Below are 22,171 nucleotides of genomic sequence, written 5' to 3'. Positions count from 1 at the left end.
CCCCTTCCAGTTTCCCCTATTAACATCTTACATTAGTGTGGTACATTTGATGAATCAACACTGATACATTATTATTAACTAATATCCACAGTTTATGTCGGTTTTGACAAATGTCTAGTATCATGGATCCACCATTACTGTATCATTCAGAATCAATTCATTGCTCTAAAAACCTCCTGTGTTCCACCTATTCTTCCCTCTCCTCATTCCCCCTGAGGAGACTATTGATTTTTTTACTGTCTCGATAGTTTTGCCTTTTCCACAATGTCACAGATTCAGAATCACAGTATGTTACCTTTTCAGACTGGCTTCCTTCACTACACAACATACATTTAAGGTTCCTCCAGGTCTTTTTGTGGCTTGATAGCTCATTTCTTTTTATTGGTAAATAATGTTCCATTGTATGGATATAGCTCAGTTTGTTTACCCATTCATCTACTGAAGGACATCTTCTTGGTTGCTTCTAGTTTTTGGTAATTACAAATAAAGCTGCTATAAACATTTGTGTGCAAGTTTTTGTGTGGACATAGTTTTCAACTCATTTGGGTAAATACCTAAGAGCATGATTGCTGGATCATATGGTAAACTATGTTTAACTTTGTAAAAAACTGCCAAACTATCTTCCAAACTGGCCGGACCTTTTGCATTTCCACTAGCAATGAATGAGAGTTCCTGCTGCTCCACATCCTTGCCAGTGTTTGACGTTGTCAGTGTTTTCAATTTTAACCATTCTAATAGGTATGTAGTGGTATCTCACTTTTGTTTTAATTTGCACTTCCCTAATGACATATCATGCTGAGGATCTTTTTATACGCCTATTTGCCATCTGTATATCTTCTCTGGTGAGGCATCAGTTTAGGTCTTTTGCCCATTTTAAAACTCAGTTGTTTGTTTTCTTATTGTTGAGTTTTGTGTGTGTGGAAGATTGGCCCTGAGCTAACATCTGTTGTCGATCTTCCTCTTTTTGTTTGAGGAAGATTGTCGCTGGGCTAACATCTGTGCCAATCTTTCTCCTTTTTATGTGGGATGGCACCACAACGTGGCTTGATGAGTGGTGCTAGGTCCACACCTGGGATCCAAAGCTGCAAACCCCAGGCCACTGAAGCGGAGTACATGAACTTAACCACTACGCCACAGGGCAGCCCCTCTTATTGTTGTCTTAACAGTGTTTTTCACAGAGCATAAGTTTTAAATTTTTAATGAAATCCTACTTATCAGTTTTTTCTTTCATGGATTGTTTTTGGTGTTGTATTGAAAAAGTTATTGCCAAATCCAAGGTCACCTAAATTTTCCATGTTATCTTCTAGAAGTTTCATAGTTTTGCATTTTACTTTTATGTCTATGATTTTGAGTTAATTTTTGTGAAAGGTGTAAGGTCAGTGTCTATGTTCATTTTTTTGCATGTAGATGTCTAGTAGTTCCAGTACCATTTGTTGAAAAGACTATCCTTTGCTCCTTTGTCAAAGATCAGTTGACAATATTTGTGGGGGTCTATTTCTGAGCTCTCTATTCTGTTCCATTGATCTATTTATCTATCCTTTTCCAATACCACACTGTCTTGATTACTGTAGATTCATATTAAGTCATGGAATCAGGTAAGGTGTTCCCCAACTTTGTTCTTCTTCAGTATTGTGTTGGCTATTATAGGTCTTTTGGTCTTCCACATAAACTTTAGAAGAGTTTGTTAACATCCACAAAATAACTTGCTGGGATTTTGGTTGCGATTGTATTGAATCTGTAGATCGAGTTGGGAAGAACTGACAAAATAATAATATTGAGTCTTCCTATCTATGGAATATCTATTTCAATCTTCTTTGATTTCTTTCCTCAAAGTTTTATAGTTTTCCTCATGTAGATCTGTACATATTTCCTAGATTTATTCCTGAGTACTTTTTTTGGGGTGCTAATATAAAACTGATATTGTGGTTTTAATTTCAAATTTCAACTGTTCATTGCTGGTATATAGAAAAGCAATTGACTTTTATATATTAACCTTGTATTATGCAACCTTGCTATAATCACTTGTTAGTTCCAGTTTTTTTCTGTTGTTGATTCTTTGGAATTTTCTACATAGACAATCATGTCATTTGCAAATAAAGAGTTTTATTTCTTCCTTTCCAATCTGTATACCTTTTATTCCTTTTCTTCTCTTATTGCATTAACTAGGACTTCTAGTAGGATGTTGAATGGTAATGGTGAGAGGGGACATCTTGTCCTATTTCTGATCTTCAGGGAAAAGCATCTACTTTCTCTCCATTAAATAGAATGGTAACTGTAGGTTCCTTGTAGATGTTCTTTATAAAGTTGAGTCAGTTCTCCTCTATTCCTAGTTTCCTGAGAGGGCTTTTTTTTTTAAAAATCACAAATAGGTGTTGGATCTTCTCAAGTGTTTTTCCTGCATCTATTGATATAACCATATGATCTTTCTTCATTAGCCTGTGAATGTGATGGATTACATTAATTGATTTTCAAGTGCTGAACCAGCCTTGCATATCTGGAATAAGTCTCACTTGGTTGTGGTATAAATTCTTTTTATACTTTCTTGGATTCAATTTGCTAATATTTTGTTGAAGAATTTATGCATTTATGTTCATGATATTGGTTTGTAGTTTTCCCTTCTTGTATTGTCTTTATCTGGTTTTGGCATTAGAGTAATGCTGGCCTCATAGGATGAGTTAGGGAGTGTTCTCTATTTTCTGGAAAAAATTGTAGAGAATTGGTATCGTTTTTTCCTTAGATATTAGATAGAACTCAATAGTGAAATCATTTGGGTCAAGTGCTTTCTGTTTGGAAAATTACTGATTCAATTTCCTTAATAGATATAGGCCTATTCAGATTATTTATTTCTCTGCGAATTTTGGTAGATTGCATTTTTCAAGGAACTGGTCCATCTCATCACCAAAGATATCAAATTTGTGGGCATACAGTTCTTCATAATATTCTTTCATTATCTTTTTAATGTCCAGATCAGTAATAGTGGCCTCTCTTTCATTTATGATATTAGTAATTTATGTCTTCTTTTTTTTTGGGTTAGCCTGGCTAGAGGTTTATTTATTTATTTATTTTTTCTTTCTTTCTTTTGAGGAAGATTAGCCCTGAGCTCACATCTGCTGCCAATCCTCCTCTTTTTGCCGAGGAAGACTGGCCCTGAGCTAACATCCGTGCCTATCTTCCTCTACTTTATATGTGGGATACCTACCACAGCATGGCTTGCCAAGTGGTTCTATGTCCACACCTGGGATCCGAACGAGCAAACCGTGGGCCACCGAAGGGGAATGTGCGTACTTAACTGCTGCACCACCGGGCCAGCCCCTAGAGGTTTATTAATTTTATTGATCTTTTCAAATAACTAGCTTTTGCTTTCATTGATTTCCTCTTATGTTTTCCTATTTTCAATTTCATTGGTTTTTGGTCTAATTTTTATTCTCTTTTCTTCTGCTAACTTTAGGTCTACACTGCTCTTTCTCTAGTTTTCTAAGGTAGAATCTTAGGTTATTGATTTTATTTTATCCCCCCCACACACTTTATTAAGATATAACTGACATATAATATTAAGTTTAGGGGCTGGTCCCCTGGCCGAGTGGTTAAGTTCACACGCTCTGCTTCGGCGGCCCAGGGTTTTGCCGGTTCGGATCCTGGGCAAAGACATGGCACAGCTCATCAGGTCACACTGAGGCAGCGTCCCGCATGCCACAACCAGAAGGACCCACAACCAAAATATACAGCTATGTACTGGGAGGATTTGGGGATAAAAATCAGAAAAAAAAATTTTGGCAACACTTGTTAGCTCAGGTGCCAATCTTTAACAAAATAAAATATTAAGTTTAAGGTGTACAATGTGATTTGATATATGTATTGCAAATTATGATGACAACAGCACCAGTTAATGCATCCATCACCTCACATAGTTTCCTTTTTTTGTGTGTAGTGAGAACATTTAAGATCTACTCTCTTAGCCAATTTCAAGTATACAGTATTATTAACTATAGTCACCATGCTGTACATTAGATCCACAGAACGTATTTATCTTATAACTGAAAATTTGTACCCTTGACCAACATCTCCCTTCCCCCCACCCTCCCAGCCCCTGGCAACCACCAATCTACTCTGTTTCTATGAGTTTGGCTTTTTTTAGATTCTAAATATAAGCAAGATAATACAGTATCTGTCTTTCTCCGTCTGACTTATTTCACTTAGCATAATGCCCTCAAGGTTCATCCATGTTATCACAAATGACTGAATTTCCTTATTTTTTATGGTTGAATAATATTCTACTGTGTGTGCATGTGTATGTATGTATATGTATATACACTTTCTTTATCCATTCATCCGCTGATGGACACTTTGGTTGTTTCCAAATCTTGGCTATTGTGATTAATGCTGCAATGCAATGAACATGGGGGTGCAGATACTTCTTTGAGATAGTGATTTCATTTCCTTCAGATAAATATCCAGAAGTGGGATTGCTGGACCATATATGGTAGTTCTATTTTTAATTTTTTGAGGAACCTCCATACTGTTTTCCATAGTGGCTGTACCAATTTATATTACCACCAACAATGCACAAGGGTTCATTTTTCTCCACATCCTCACTAGCATTTGTTATCTCTTGTCTTTGTGAGAATAGCCATTCTAACAGATATTAAGTGACAGATTATTGATTTTATATCTTGCCTCTTTTCTAACATATGCATTTAGTGCTATAAATTTCCCTCCAAGCACTGCTTTTGCTGTGTCCCACACATTTTGATCAGTTTTATTTTAACTTTCATTTCACTCAAAATATTTAAAAATTTCTCTTGAGACTTCACCTCTGACTCGTGTTACTTAGAAGTGTGTTGTTTAAATTCCACATATTTTGGGATTTTCCAGTTATCCTTCTGTTATTAACTTCGTTTAATTCCACTGTGGTCTGAGAGCATACTTTGTATGATTTCTATTCTTTTAATTTTTTGAGATGTGTTTTATGGTCCAGAATGTGGTCTATCTTGGTGAATGTTCCATACAAGCTTGAGAAGAATGTGTATTCTGTTGTTGTTCGATGAAGTATTCTATAAATGTTAATCAGATCCAGTTAATTGATGGTACTGTTCAGTTCAAGTATATCCTTGCTGGTTTTCTGCCTGCTGGATCTGTCAATTACGGATAGAGGTGTACCGAATTCTCCAACTACAATAGTGGATTTGACCATTTCTCTTTGTAGTTCTATCAATTTTTGCCTCACATATTTTGATGCTCTGATGTTAGACACATGCATTACGGATTATTATGTCTTCTTGAAGAAGTGACCCCTTTATCACTAAGTAATGCCCCTCTTCATCCCTGATAATTTTTCATGTATTGAAATCTGCTTTGTCTGAAATTAAAATAGGTACTTCAGCTTTCTTTTGATTTGTGTTAACATGGTATATCTTTCTCCATGCTTTACTTTGTTGTTCTTGAAGAAATCTGACTGTGGTTAAAAAACAATTTTAAAAATGAAAACAAGAAACTGGCTAAACTAGTATGCATGCTTTTCTGGGAAAGCATCTTTTCCAGATTCTTCCTGCTTTCAGTGCAGCTAATTTGAGTCTACAGGGTATGGAAAGTGAGAGCCAGAGTGTTGACAACACCTTCTATGTGTGTGTGTGTTTTAAAACCCCTGGCCTCTGTTTTTAGTACCAAATATTTGGAAAGATAAAGCATGTAAGCTCAGTCACACAAGAGGTAAATATCTGCCTAAAGGTATTGGGATAAAAATGAAGCTGCGTACTGTTCAGTCTTTGTAGTTAGGGTCTATCTATCTACCTAATTAATTGTGGTAAAAATATATATAAAATAAAACGCTATTTTAACCTTTTTTAAGTGCATAGTTGAGTGGCACTAATCACACTGATAATGTTGTGTAAATATCACCACTATCTATTTCCAAAACTTTTTCATCACCCCAAACAGAAAGCAATAACTCTCCATTGCCTCTCCCCTCAGCCCCTGGTAACTTCTAATCTACTTTCTGTCTTTATTAATCTGGCTATTCTAGATATTTCATGTAAGTGGAATCATACAATATTTATCCTTTTGCGTTTGGATTCTTTCACTGGGCATAATGTCTTCAAGGTTCTCCCATGTTGTAGCACGTATTAGAATATCATTTCTTTTTACGACTTAATTATATCCCATCATATGCATATACCACATTTTGTTTGTTCACTCATATGCTGAGGGACACAGGTTGTTTCCAACTTTTGGCTATTGTGAATAATGCCACAAAGAACAGTGGCATATAAAGTATCTTTTTGAGTACCTGTTTTCAGTTATTTGGGGTATATATCTAGGAATGGAATTGCTGGGTTACATAGTAATTCTATTTAAATTTTTCAGGAACTATCAAATTATTTTTCATGGCAGGTGCACCACTTTACATTCCCACAAGCAATGTACAAGGGTTCCAATTTCTCTACATCCTCACCAACACCTGTTATTAATTTTGCTTGTTTTTCTGTAACAGCCATCCTAATAGGTATGAATGATATCTCTTTGTGGTTTGGATTTGCATTCCCCTAATGACTAATGATGTTGAACATCTTTTCATGTGCTTACTAGCCGTATCTTTTTTGGAGTATTGTCTCTTCAAGTCTTTTGCTCATTTTAAAATTGAGTTGTTTGTCTTTTTGTTGTTGAGTTGTAGTTTTTTAATAAATTTGTATATTGAGCTCTTATCAGACAAATGATTTACAAACATTTTCTCCCATCCTGTAGGTTCTCTTTTCACTTTCTTGATAACGTCCTTTGATGAACAAAAGTTTTTAATTTTGATGAGGTCCAATTTTTTTTCTTTTGTTGCTCATGCTTTTGGTGTTCTATCGCTTATAAAGTTTATGGCTTTAGTTCTTTATTTAGGTCATTGATCCCCTCCCTTTACTTTTAATCTATCTGTGCCTTTATATTTAAAGTGGGTTTCTTGTAGACAACATATAGTTAAGTCTTTTTTTCTGTCAGTCTCTGTCTTTTAACTGGTGTATTTAGATCATTTGCATTTAAAGTAATTATTGATATAGCTGGACTAATATCTACCATATTTGTAACTGTTTTCTATTCATTGCACTTACTCTTTGTTTCTTTCTTTTAAAAAACTCAATTTTCTCTTCTCACTTAGCATATCAATTATATTTCTTTTAAATATTATTTTAGTGTTTGTCCTAGAGTTGAAGTATACATTTACAACTAATTTAAGTTCATTTTCAACAACTATATGACTTCAGAAAGTACCTTATAATAGTATTCTCACTTCTTCCCTTTCATCTGTAACATCTTGCTGTCAGTCATTTCATTATTTTTAAGCTATAATCACCAATACATTGCTATTATTTTGAACAAGCAGTTATCTATCAGTTCAATTAAGAATTAAAAGGAGCCCAAGAGTTTTCTTTTGCCTTTATTTATTCCTTCTCTAACACTCTTCCTTTCTTTAGGTGGATCTGAGTTTCAGATCCATATCATTTAGCTCTTCTCTGAAGAACTTGAAAGGCAGGTATACTGATAATAAATACTCTCATTTTTTGTCTGAGAAAGCATTTCCCCTTTACTTTTGAAGGATAATTTATTTGGATCCTGAATTTAGGTTGGTGATTTTTTTCTTGCAACACTTTAAATATTTCATTTCACTCTCCTTTGCTTGCATGGTTTGTGAAATGAAGTTGATATAATTCTTATTCTTGTTTCTCTATAGCTAAGGTGGTTTTGTTCTCTGGCTTCCCTTCAAGATTTTCTCTTGGTCTTTGGTATTCTGCAGCTTTTTTTTTTTTTTTTTTTTTTTAAAGATTTTATGTTTTTTTTTTCTCCCAAAGCCCCCCGGTACATAGTTGTGTATTTTTAGTTGTGGGTCCTTCTGGTTGTGGCATGTGGGACGCTGCCTCAGCATGGCTTGATGAGTGGTGCCATGTCCATGCCCAGGATTCGAAGTGGCAAAACCCTGGGCCACTGAAGCGGAGCGTGCAAACTTCCCCACTCGGCCACTGGGCTGGCCCTGGTTTTCTGCAGTTTTAATAGGATGTGCCTAGGAGAAAATTTCTTGGTATTCACCGTGTTTGGTGTTCTCTGAGCTTCCTGGATCTGTGTTCTGGTGTATGTCACTAATTTTGGAAATTTCTCATTTCTCAGCCATTGTTACTTGAAATATTCTTCTACTCCTTTCTTCTGCTTCTGGTATTGGAGAATACATTGCATATGTTATATATCTTTTGTAATTGTCCCACAGTACTCAGATATTCTGTTCTGGATTTTCTCCTCCTACACCTTTTTTTCCTTTTCCATTTCAACTTGAGAAGTTTCTTTCAATATTTATAATTTAAAATTTGGAAATATTCACATGGTTCAATATTGAAAAGATACAAAAGATAAATAATGAGAAGTATATTCTCCTCCTCACCTCTGAATGTCATTCACTCAATTCTAACCCAAAATGCAACCAATATTTTCAGTTTTTGCATTACCTTCCAGGATATTCTATGCATAATATGGAAATAAATTATCTATTTAATCTCCTTTTACCACTACCCACAGTGGTAACATAGTATACACAGATTTGCAGGTCATTTTTTTTTACATATCAGTATATCTTGGAGATTATTCCACACCAGTACATAAAGAGGTTCTTTTCTTTTAAATGGCTGCATAGTATTCCATTTATGGATGTATAGGTCTGCAACTCCTTATTCAAAACTCTTGGGTTTAAGAATTTTAAAATTTACGTAAACATAATTTGTGCATATATTATATATAGTATTCACAGGGGCCCTGGGGCAGCAGACCATAGTTAAACACGTTATTCTTTGTGTGGTGAATGTATGAATATTCACACTAGGTGGAATAAACAGCAAAATTACTAATGTAGTTTAATGATATAGTAGTAAACTGATAAATTAAATAGTGTGATATCAACAATAAATACTTGATACTCATTATTTCTAAGGAAAATATTCAACAAAACCTCAAACCAAGCTAAATATCTATAGGTATGCATGCAATAAATATTTGCTCCATCTGGTGTCTTGAGGATCTTGGACAAAAGGCTGCATTAGCATTACTATTATTGTCACCAAAGATTAGAGTTAGATATTTAGTGATGGGCCAGGAATGGGATTCTTTAATGATGAAACACCACTACAATAGATGGCCTTTAAAAAGGCGTAGTTCTAGGGTAGTGTGTCTCAATAATATGGATTTCTGTATATCTAAGCAGTCTCTTCAATTAAGTAAGCAGCCATAATCTCTTTTTCATTGATAAATGCATGTTATTCAAGACTGAGTAATTGCTCATACATTTCCCCCATATTGTCTTTGGAGATTTTTTTTTTCCATCTGTGTTACATCTCCTCATTGTCAATAAACACTGTCAATCCAAATGCTTATTTGGGTTAACACCATTTTAGCAATTTTTCTGTCTTGCAAGGAATGTACAACAGGTGTATAACTTAGAATATGCAGTATTTTTCTGCTATCAGCTTGCTCTAATGCCACACTTCTAAAACCTTAGTGAGCATAAAAATCTTCTGGAGAATTTGTTAAAACATAGATTCTTGGGCTACACCAACAGGGATTCTGGTTCAGTAGGTCTGGGAATTTGGATTTCTAACAAGCTTCCAAGCTTGTCCCCTGACCACCCTTTGAGTAGCAAGGCTCTAACTTATTTATTTAGACTTTTAGCCAATAAACTTTTAGTGTAAGTAATGAGACTATGTATCTTCTCATTAGTGACACAAAATTCTTCAAAGTCTTTACTGACAGGTTTTCTTTCAAATATTGTAAGCCACAGTCTCTGTCACATATTTAGCAATCATTCCAAGCATCAGCAACTGTGTACATGGCATCAAGGTATACCTGATTAAGTTTCTGCAATAACTCTTTATTTTTTAATTTTTATTATTATTTTTTTTTGAGGAAGATTAGCCCTGAGCTAACATCTGCTGCCAATCCTTCTCTTTTTGCTGGGGAAGACTGGCCTTGAGCTAACATCCATGCCCATCTTCCTCTACTTTATATGTGGGACGCCTACCACAGCATGGCTTGCCAAGTGGTGCCATGTCCGCACCCAGGATCTGAACCGGCAAACCCCGGGCCGCCAAAGTGGAACGTGCACACTTAACCGCTGCACCACCGGGCCAGCCCCTGCAATAACTCTTTTAGGAAGGCTTGGAAGTTACCTACTGCAAGTATAGAGTATGAAAATAAAAAAATAAATACTTATATTTGCTTTTCTTTGGGAGTAAGATTTCTTGGTCACAAGTTCAGGAGGGACATGTGTGGAACGTGTTCCAGGAAATATAATCATACAGTTTTCTTCCATTCCAGCTTGTGTGCAATGAGTTCATGTCATGGGTACAGATTACTGAGTCAGTCAGAAAATCTCTCTTTGGGGCCAGCCCCATGGCATAATGGTTAAGTTTGGCGCACTCTGCTTTGGTGGCCTGGGTTCACAGGTTTGGATCCCAGGTGCAGACCTACACTGCTTGTCAGTCATGCTGTGGCAGTGACCCAGGTGAATCTACCTCAGCAAAAAAAGAAAAAATCTCTTTGATTACCCATGCTTTTTTGTTTACATACTAACAAATAAACTATGAACAACTTTTGAAACATCTTGGATGTTGGCTTTTTCTAGCTTTACCTGTCTGCTTCATTGGCATATCCCAGAACTTTCAACCTCTCCTTAAGGGTCCTTAAAACCTCTTGTTTGCTCATGAATCATTCTTAATTTTTTTTTTTCTGAGCAAGATTAGCTCTGAGCTAACATCTGTGACAATCTTCCTCCACTTTATATGTTGGTTGCTGCCACAGCATGGCTGACAAGTGGTGTAGGTCTGCACCCAGGATCTGATCCTGTGAACCTGGGCTGCCGAAGTGGAGCATGCCAAACTTAACCACTATGCCACGGGGCTGGCCCCTGTTAATTTTTTTTTTTTTTTAAAAGAATACACGCCAATAAACCAAAGTGACCTCAATAAAAAGAAAATAAATAAAAAAAAATTTAAAAAAAAGAATACAGGCCAGAACAGAGCTATTTCATCAGCACTGTATACCTGTTTGGGACTAAGGTTTTCATTAAAAATTATCTTAACAAATGTGTCAATATAATTTTCATCTACTTCATGATAAGCAGAAGCTTTTTCATCAGAGGTGTCCAGATATTTTATACCATGATGCTTCTTAAATTTCTGCAGTCAATCTTCTGATATTCTATACTCATTTTAAATGTTCAGTTCTTCATGGCATATTCTAGCTTGTTTCATGATCAATAAACTAATCAGTGGCATATTCACATTGCTTCATTGTTGAATCCATTCAATCATGGTCATGTCAACATCTTCATTTTCTTCCCTCTGAAAAATTTTCTGTTCTTCATTAGTTCTGGTCAGTGTTGTCCCTGTAAAACTTCAATACTTTGTCTTTCTATTATTTAAACTCATACGTGGTGTTAATTCCCACACCTTATTCTTTAGTAAGATGCCTCATAGACACACCTGATCAAGCTTCTGCACTAACTCTATTTTCTGCGTTCCTGATAATGACAGATGCTTCCTTTTCTTCTCACACTTACCCACAGGAGTATCTTCAATTCTCTGCACATTTTTATAAGGCAATTAAACTCAAACCGACAAAATAACAACAACATAAACAAAAAAGGCAACACAATATTAGTGAACAGCAGAGATGTCTGTGATTGGCAAGAACGTTGAGAAACAGCTGTCTCGTGTCAGTTGAAGCGTTGCCATCAACTTACAAAAAAGTTTGGATTTTCAAAGCTATTCAGATTTTGGAATTCCATATAAGAGATTTTTGGACCTAAAGTAATGTGTTTAATCAGCCTCCTATTGATGGATGTTTCAAATATTTTGCAATTACAAATAATGTTGGAGTGAGTAACCTTGTACAAACATCATTTCACATCTGTACAGATAACTTTAAGGTAAAATCCTGGAAGTGAAATTGCTGGATCAAAGGATATCTGCGTTGTAATTTTGATCGATATGCCAAATTGCCCTCCACAAAGGATTACCAAACTATACTCCCATTCCACATCTTTGCAAACACAATGTTTTATCAAAATGTTTTATTTTGAAATAATTTCGAACTTATAGAAAAGTTTCAAGGATAGTACAGAGAGATCTTTTCTTACCCCTGAACCATTCCAAAGTAAGTAACTGACCTGATACCCTATCACTCCTGAATACTGTAGTCTGTATTTCTGGCAAACAAGGATACTCTTCTACATACCCACAACATGACCATCAAAATCAGGAAATTAATACTGATATATATTAATACCTTCTACTACTAACCTCACTCAAGTTTCACTGATTGTCCCAATAACATACTTCATAGCAAAAAGATTTTATATAAGATGACATGTAGCATTTAGTTTGTTATGTCTCTTTAGTCTTCATCAATTTGGAGAAATTCCTTTGTCTTTCCTTGACATTCGTGACCTTGACTCTTCTGCAGATTAGCTTATTTATTTTGTAGTATGTCATTCAGTCTGGGTATGCCTGATGTTTCCTCATGACTAGCTGCACGTTTGCGTTTTTGGCTATAACATCACAGACGTGATGCTGACTTCTTATTGCTTCCCATCAGGTAATATATGATTTTGACCTGACTCATTACTGATGGTATTAACGTGATCACTTGATTAAAGTGATGCCTACTAGGTTTCTCTACTGTAAAGTTACACATTTTTCCTTTGTGATTGACAAGTATTTTATGGGGAGATACTTTAAGACTATGTAAATATCCCTCATCAAATGTTCACCCACTAGTTTTAGTATCCATTGATGTTTCTAGGCTGAATTAAGTATTATACAGTTGCCAAACGGAATATTCTCATTTCATCATTCCTTCTACAATCATTATTTGGCATTCTACTCTACTAATTTATTTATTCCTATCAGTACAAAATTCATGGATACCTATTTTATTCAATTGGTTGTAATCAGCGGCTATCATTTATCTGTATATGTATTTACAGCTTTATTGAGGTGTGACATACAATAATCAGCATTTATTTAAAATGTATAATTTGATAAATTTTGACAAATGTATACAAGCAAGAAACCATCACCACAAACAAGATAATGAACATATCCATCACCCTCAAAGTTTCTTTGTGACCCTTGGTAATCCCTTCTTCCCTTCCATCCTAGCCTGCCCCAGCTCCTATTCCCAGGAAGCTGCTTATCTTCTGTCACTATTGTTTGCATTTTCTAGAGTTTTATATAAATGGAATAATACAATATGTACTGTTTTTCCTTTAGCCTGACTTCTTTCACTTAGCACATTTTGAGATTCATCCATGTCGTAGTGTGTATCAATAGTTTATTCCTTTTCATTACAGAGTAGTATTCCGTTAGACGGTTATATCTGTTTATTTATCCATTCACCTACTGATGGATATATAGATTGTTTCCAGTTTTTGGTTATTAAAAACAAAGCTGCTATGAACATTCATGTCCATGTCTTCGTATGGATATATGCTTTCCTTTCTTTTAGGTAATATCTAGGAGTGGAATGCCTGGATCATATGTGTAGGTGTCTATTTAACTTTTTAAGAAACTGTCGAATGCTTTCCCAAAGTGATTGTGCCACTTACATTCCTACCTGCAGTATGACAGTTCCATTTGCTCTACATCCTTGCCAGTCCTTACTACGATCAGTTCTTTGTTTTTAAAATTTTAGCCATTCTCTTACTGTGGTTTTAATTTGCATTTCCCTAAGGACTACAGACACTGAGCATCTTTTCATGTGCTTATTTTCCATCAGAATATCTTCTTTAGTGGAGTATTCTTCAGATCTTTGCCCATTTTAAAAAATGGGTTGTTCATATTCTTAAGTTTTAGTATTTCTTTACATATTCTGGATGCAAGTCCTTTATGAAATATGTGATTTGCAAATATTTCTCCCAGTCTGTACCTTGTCTTTTCATTCTCAGTAGTGACTTGCACAGGGCAGTAGTTCTTAATTTTGATAAGTCCAATTATGAATTTTTCTCTTATGGATTTTAGTGTTATATCTAACAAATCCTTGCCTAACTAAAAATAAAAATGATTTTGTCCTATGTTTTCATCTGAAAGTTTTTTTTTAGCTTTTACATTTAGGTCCTTGATCCATCATAAGTTAATTTTGGTATATGTTGTGCCATTTGTTGAAAGAGTATCCTTTTTCTCAACTGCACTGGCTTTACCTCTTTATTGAAATAAACTGACCACCAATATGTGGGTCTATTTTTGGACTTTATTCTTTTTCATTGATCTATCTGTCTCTCTTTACACCAATAGCCCTGTATTGATTACTATAGCTTTAATATATCTTGAAATCAAGGTAGTGTAGTATTAATTCTCCCATTTTATTTTCTTTCTGCAAAGTTGTTTTTGGCTACCCTAGGTCCTTTGCATTTCTTTACAAGTTTTAGAATCAGATTATCAGTTTCTACCCAAAAAAGCCTGTTGAGACTTTGATTGAGATTGTACTGAATCTATACATCAATTTGTAGCGAATCAGCATCTTAACAATATTGAGTCTTCCTATCCATGAGTGCAGTATGTCTTTCTATTTATTTTGTTCTTCTTTAATTTCTCTCAGCAATGTTTTATAATTTTCATTGTATAGGTCTTGCATATCTTTTGTCAAGTTTTTCTCAAGTATTTCATATTTTCTTGATGCTATTATAATGGCAATTTTAAAAACTTCAATTTCTGATTGTTCATTGATGGTAGATAGAAATATCTTTTTTTTTTTTTTAATTTTATTTTTCCTTTTTCTCCCCAAAGCCCCCTGGTACATAGTTGTGTATTTTTAGTGGTGGATCCTTCTAGTTGTGGCATGTGGGATGCCGCCTCAGCATGGTCTGATGAGCGGTGCCATGTCCGCACCCAGGATTTGAAACGGCGAAACCCTGGGCCGCTAAAGTGGAGCACGCGAACTTAACCACTTGGCCACAGGGCCGGCCCCTAGAAATATTTTTAATTTTTGTATATTGACCTTGTATCCTGGAATCTTGCTAAACTCGTTATTAGTTCCAACAGCTTTTTATAGATTCCGTAGTATTTTCTACATAGGTGATCATGTCATCAGTCTTGCTTCTACCCTTCTAATCCGGATATATTTTAGTTCTTTTTATTGCATTATTACATTGGCTAAAGCCACCAGCATGATGTTGAATAGAATGTTGCCTTGTTCCCGATGTTAGGAAGAAAACATTCAATCTTTTACCATTAAGTATAAGGGGAGCTCTATCATAGATGCCCTTTATCATGTTGAGGAAGTTCCTTTCTATTTCCAGTTTGTCGAGAGTTTTTATTAGGAATAAATGTTGGATTTTATCAAATGCTTTTTCCACATTACTGAGATGATTATATGGGTTTTCTTTTTTACTCTACTAGTATGGTGAAATATAGTGATTGATTTTTGAATGTTAAACCAACCCTGCATTCTTGGGATAAACCCTAAGTGGTCATGATGTTTTATCCTTTTTTATATATTATTGGATTCAATCTGCTAAAATTTTTATTAAGAATTTTTGCTTCTATGATCATGAGATACACTAGTCTCTAGTGTTCTTCTCTTATAATGATTTTTGTCTAGTTTTAGTATCAGGGTAATTTGGTGTCAGGGTAGCTGGCTTCATAGATTGAGTTGGGAAATATTTCCTTTTCTCCAATTTTCTGCAAGAGTTTGTATAGAATTGTTATGTTTTCCTTAAATGTTTGGTAGAATTTACCAGTGATGCCATCCAGGCCTGATTTTCTTCATGGAAAGGTTTTCAACTACAAATTCAATTTCTTTGAAATTCCTTTCTATGTATTCTTTTCTTTTTACTGTGGTAAAATATACATAACATAAAAGTTACCATTTTAACCATTTAAGGGTACAATTTGGTGACACTAAGTACATTCACAATGTTGTGCAAAATCACACTATCCATTTTCAGAACTTTCCCATCATCCCAAATAGAAACACCATACCCATTAAATCATAACTCATTTCTCAAGCCTCTTTGTTCTACTTTGTCTTTATGAATTTCTTCTCTGTTCTACTTTCTGCCTCTATGAATTTATGATATTAACTGTGGCCATTTTATTAAAGTGATGTCTGCCCAGTTTCTCAACTCTATGGTGGAATTATACTTTTTTCCTTTATGATTGCTAGGTATTTTATGGAGAGAAACTTTCGGACTATGTAACTATCTCATTCTTTATCAAATGTTCACCCATTGCCTTAGTATCCATTGATGTTTCTTCGCTGTGGCTATTCTAGGTACCTCATATAAAAATGGAATCAGACAATATTTGTCTTTTGGTCTGGCTTATTTCACCGAGCATAATATTTTCAAGGTTCATCCATGTTGTAGCATGTATCAGAATTTCATTCCTTTTTATGGCTAAATAATATTCCATTGCATGTGTATACCACATTTTGTTTATCCATTCATCTGCTGATGAACACGAGTTATTTCCAACTTTTGGCTACTGTGAATAATGCTGCTATGAACACTGATGTACAAGTATCTGAGTCCACATTTTGAATTCTTTTGGGTATATACCTAGCTCATTTCTATTTATTCTTGAGTGAGCTTTGGTAGTTTGTGTCTTTCAAAGAATCAGTCCTATTCATTTATGCTGTTGAATTTATTGGCATAAAGTTGATCATAATATTCCCTTATTATCATTTTAATGTCTTTAGAATTAGTTGTGAGGTCACTTTTCTCATTCTTTATATTGATAATTTTTGTCTCTTTTCTTGTTCAGTCTGGCCAGAGATTTCAATTTTATTTTTTCAAAGAACCAGCTTTTGGTTTCATAGATTTTCTCTACTGTTTTTCTATATTCTATTTCATTGATTTCTGCTCTGATCTTTATTATATCTTTTCTTTTCCTTGCTTTGCTTCATTTACTCTTCTTTTTTCTGGTTTCTTAAGGTAGAAGCTGAGATCACTGATTTGAAACCTTTCTTCTTTTCAAATATAGACATTTAGTGCTAAAAATTTCCTTCTAAGTAACTCTTTAGCTCCATTCCACAAATTCTGATATGTTATGCTTTCATTTTCATGCAGTGTAAAACATTTCTTAATTTTATCATGCTTTTTTTCTTTGTCCAGTGAGTTATACGGGAGTATGTGGTTTAATTTCCAAAAATTTGCTGGATTTTCCAGATATCTTTTTATTATTGATTTCTAATTCAATTGTGGTTGTCCAAAAAAAGTTTATTATTTTATTTTATTTTAAGATTGGCACCTGAGCTAACAACTGTTGCCAATCTTTTTTTCCTGCTTTTTCTCCCCAAATCCCCTAAGTATATAGTTGTATATTTTAGTTGTGGGTCCTTCTAGTTGTGGCATGTGGGATGCCACCTCAATGTGGCCTGACAAGCGGTGCCATGTCTGCGCCCAGGATCTGAACCAGCGAAACCCTGGGCCGCTGAAGCGGAGCAGGCAAACTTAACCACTCAGCAATGGGGCTGGCCCCTCATCTTTGTTTTTGAAAGATAGTTTCACTGGTATAGAGTTCTAGGTTGACAGTTTTTTAAAAAAGTACTTCAAAGATTTTTCTCCACTGTCTTCTGACTTACACTGCTTCTAATGAGAAATTTATTTTCATACTTATCTTTTGTCCTTTGTGTGTCATGTGTCTTTTGTTCTCTAGTTGTACTTAAGTAAGATTTTCTCTTTGATCACTCATTTTAAGCAATTTGATTATGATGTACCTTGGTATAGTTTTCTTCATGTTTCTTGTGCTTGAGGTTAGTTGAGCATCTCGGATCTGAAGTCATCCTTATCCTGCTCAGAATGTGATACTCCATGCTAGGCCCCTACCATCACCACTCCCCACATGGATGTCTATCACCAAGTTTATTGAGTTTTGCCAGTAAGATTGGTGAAAAATGTTATCTCAGGGTAATTTTAATTTGTGTTTCTCAAATGAGCTCAGGCATTTTAATTATTTAAAAGTAATTTGTATCTTCTTTTCTGTAAACTATCACATCCTTTGTTCAATTTTTATATTGGCTTATTGATTTTTTTGAAGAAGAAGATGATTAGCCCTGAGCTAACACCCTCCGCCAATCATCCTCTTTTTGCTGAGGAAGACTGGCCCTGAGCTAACATCCATGCCCATCTTCCTCTGCTTTATCTGTGGGATGCCTGCTACAGCATGGCTTGATAAGCTGTGTGTAGGTCTGCTCCCAGGATCTGAACCAGCGAACCCCAGGCCACTGAAGTAGAGCACGTGAACTTAACCACTACGCCACCAGGCCGGCTCTATTGATCATTTTTATATTGATTTATCTGTATCTTTTATCTTTTTTACAATGAGCATGAATTTTTAGCAATAAGAAGATACAACATAAGATTTTTTTTCAAAGATTGATTTTTTTTAAGATTGGCCCTGAACTAACATCTGTTGCCAATGTTTTTTTTTCCTTCTTCTCCCCAAAGCTCCCCAGTACATAGTTGTACATATTCTAGTTGTAGTTCCTTCTAGTTCTGTTATGTGGGACGCCACCTCAACATGGCTTGATGAGTGGTTTTAGGTCTGCACTCAGGATCCAAACTGGCAAAACCTGAGCCACCGAAGTGGAGTGCATGAACTTAACCACTCAGCCAGGGCCCCTAAAGTTATTTTTAATTAAAAAATGCTTCAAAAAATCCACGTAGTTTACTGGTATCAGAAAAATACTCACAGTCCATGGTAGCTAGTATTTTAGTATAGCTTCTTGGGGCTTATTTTTACTTTTCTTTGTGGTGAAACCTACTTGGTTAACACAGAGTACAGGAGCTTTTTTTAAAAGCCTGAGAGTCACTCTGGGCTGCCTATATTTTGACCAGGGGTGCTGGAAAAATCACAAACTCTCACATCTGTAAAGAGATTTGCAGCCCCATCTTAGTTATCGCTTCATTGTATCTTTCAATGGCCCTGGAAGGTTGATAGATCATTGACAATGATTCTCATTTTATAGATTTTGAACCTGAGGCTTAGAAAGGTGAAGTGACTTTATCATGTGCAAGATTAGATTTAGAAGTTACCTTAACAATGATTTCATTCTATATACTCAGGATCCTACAAGTAGTAAATAGGGCAAAACTCTGGCTTAGACTCAAGTGCTTATTCTAAGCAACAATCAAACTGAGGATCCCTATCCCTCTAAGTGTCAAGGGAGGATAAACAGCTTCTCTTCTTCAGAGACAACAGGCCAAGCCTTTGACAGGCCATGACCGGGCAGGCAAAGTGGGAGTGCTGAAGCCTAAGGTCTAGCTATGCTCACCTTTGGCAGCAGTTAGCATGGTGGAAGCCAGTTCACACTGCTGTGATTCCAAGTGTCCAAGCGTGAACCAGCGAGGATAACGGCTGGGCACCACAGACACCATATGGTGAGGGTGGGAAGTGTCGCCTGCAGAAGTTGAGTTTTCTAGAACAGGTAACCTAGAAGACCCAGGGAGAGTTATCAGCCACCATCCAGACTCTTGCCATTCTGAGCTACCTTTGAGAAGCTTGTTCTTTGCTGGGGAGGAACTGGACAGGAAAGGGTTAATTAAGAGGTTTGAAAGTTTTAAACCTAGGGTACTGTACTCTATGAGGTGAGTGCCTGGGCACTTGCAGAAATCAGGCTGAATAGTCCTTTCTGCAAATGGATTTGAAAGGCAGTTCAAGAGCGATAAGACTATTTTTAAAATATGCCAAGGAAGCCTCAGCAGTCCTTTTCTGGTTGAGCTGAGGAGTGCTCTCAGCCTTATGGTCTAACTAAAATTCTTCTTCTGTATGGGCTGATACATCCTAGAGGTCCACCTGCCTGAACCAAGGATCCTTTTCTAGTTTGGAAACAAGATGCCCCAAGCTCATTGTTCTCAGGTCTTAGTATACAAAGACTTATTTCTACTTCCCCAGATGTATCTGGTGACCTGTGCCTGGGAACCATGACTCATTTGGGTATGGAAGGGCTCAAACCCCTTCTCAGCCTACAAAACTGGCCCCAGAACAGGGAGACTCAGGTTTCGGGTGCTCCATATCTATTAAAAACTCCTCAAGGGCTTCCTCAGGCAACCTGCCAAGAATACAGCCAAGGAGCCAAGTGGGTCACCAGCAAGGCATCCCAGATAGGAATCCTAGATCCTATGAAAATGTCTGAGCTGTTTTAAGGCAGGCTTGGTGGCAGGCCCAACAGAATAGACAAAGAGGGAAAGAGAAGAAAGTGAGATAAAAAAAGAAAAAGAGCATCAGAGACTTTTGCTTTGGTGGAGGCAATCAGGCTGGGAAAGGGCTACCTACCTTATGGCACGTAAGGCTAATTTATAGGACAGGTCTGGATCATGAGGCAGTAGAGCTGAGAACAAATACTTGGCAAAGGTATGCATGGGAACACTCTCTCGGTGGATGACTTCTCCCAGACCGCTGAAGGGGCCTCCTGCAGGAACAAGATAGGCCAGCCAGTTACTTATCTGTATGCTGCTGTTTGCCAACCTAGACTTGACTCCTAGGATTCCACACATGTTTGCCAGTCATGGGAACATTCACTAGTTTAATGTCAAAAATGTTGCTGTACCTGTGCTCTGTTAGAGAGGGGAACCTGGGGTCATAGGCCAAAGACACTGTAACAACAGTCCCTTCTCTACTTACCTTCCAGTAGTAAGATGCACTGTTTCTGCAGTGTTTGCACTAGCTCATCATCCAGCTGCAGCTCCTGGAGTCGACTCAGGAGTTGCTCCTCATTACGGCACACCTTGTCTTGTGCGTAGAGGCCTTCAGGCATCACCCTCTGTTGACCCATCCCCATCAGAGCAACTTCCAGGGCCAATGACAGATAGGACTCACTGCTGTTTGGGCAGCCTGCAGCCACGGGCACATGCTGGTACACAGGAGGTCTGCTTTCATTCATATCTGAGGGCAATAAGGTACCAGATTCCTTAGGTCAGGCCCTGTAGATTCTTATGCTCCTCTCTCCCTCCCACTTTAGGATACAGCTTGGTCAATAGTTACCACAGGTTCTGAAGCTGAGTCAGAACCCCAGAGCAGTAAGGAAAATGTACTGAAAAAAAGTTACACAGAGCCACAAAGATTCCTAGCTCCTTCCTAATATAAGAACTGGATAGGCCAGTTGGGAAAATACACAATCTTATACTAATCTTTTGCTAGCATATTATATAATACCATAATTATCTGTTTTTATCTCTTTCACTAGTGGGTGAGCACTCTGAAGGGAAGAGACTTTATCTTACTGCCCTAAGTATCTCTAGGGCCTGGTATATGGAAGGAGCTAAGTGTATGTCATTGGTGAATAAATCCTAAGTGCAACCGCAGGTTTTCTATATGTGTCACTGTGCAGATGAAACAGACCAAAGATGATGACTGCCTTTGCAGGGGGTCAGAGGGAAAATAGGGCAGCTCTAGCTTGGATTGGGGCCACCCCTTGGATCTCTACCCAGACAAATCCAAATCCATCTAGTTCAACTATTACTTTTGTAACACCTGCAATTTCTATGTTATTATTTTATATGCTCCACCTTTGTGTTAAAAATTTCAGGAAGAGAGTGCAGGTTTAAAAGAGTCTTGGGAGGTACTGCACTAAGTGCTGGGGTCACAAGGATAAGTAAGTCATAATTTCTGCTTTCAAGGAGCTGACAGTCTAGTAAGAGATACTCACTTGTAAACAAATTGTAATGCACTGTGCTAAATACTATAACAGATGTATGTATACAATACAGTGATGGCATAAAGGAGAGAAAATTCTGTCTGAAGTCCTTGCTACTTTGAGACTCTATTAAATTACTTCCCTTCTATTTCTTATTTGTAAAATAGGTACAAAACCACCACGAGGGATAAAGTTCAGAGGAAACATGAGAGTATTACACAACAGCAAGGGATACACACCTACTTGATGGAAGTTCTTTCCTACTTCCAGACTGCTCTGAGGACTTGGCTTCTGACTCCAGAAATCCCTCTAGCCTTTCTTATTCCCTTTGAATCACACTCTTTAGACATTCATGGTAGAGAAGTGGGAGGAGCAAAGGAAGGCTGGCAAGGTAAAATAGGAGAGTAGGACCGGGCCAGTCTACAGGGTGGGAAAGGAAGGTGGGAAAGAAAGGACGCTCAAGGAAACTTCTCAGGGGAGGTCCAGTTTGGATAAGAGAAAGAAGGCTCCAGGAGGGTAGAAC

The 22,171-nt window shown here is 36.6% G+C and overlaps 1 protein-coding gene across 2 annotated transcripts in view; it reads right to left on the bottom strand.

The window, feature by feature from the left end:
• ZSWIM5 (zinc finger SWIM-type containing 5) overlaps positions 1-22,171 on the bottom strand; it is a 231,662-nt gene that overhangs the window by 5,475 nt on the left and 204,016 nt on the right. For both annotated transcript variants that reach the window (XM_070609803.1, XM_070609804.1), the window contains 3 exons: positions 20,637-20,897; positions 20,289-20,424; positions 19,288-19,445 (listed from right to left, as the gene is read on the bottom strand). In XM_070609803.1, coding sequence (XP_070465904.1) covers positions 19,288-19,445; positions 20,289-20,424; positions 20,637-20,897 — 555 coding nt within the window. The remainder of the gene's footprint in view (positions 1-19,287; positions 19,446-20,288; positions 20,425-20,636; positions 20,898-22,171) is intronic.

This window comes from Equus przewalskii, chromosome 2 (assembly GCF_037783145.1).
Source record: "Equus przewalskii isolate Varuska chromosome 2, EquPr2, whole genome shotgun sequence".
NCBI lineage: Eukaryota > Metazoa > Chordata > Mammalia > Perissodactyla > Equidae > Equus > Equus przewalskii.
Note: the sequence above shows the minus strand (reverse complement) of the source record. Positions and strands in the feature narration are given on the sequence as shown.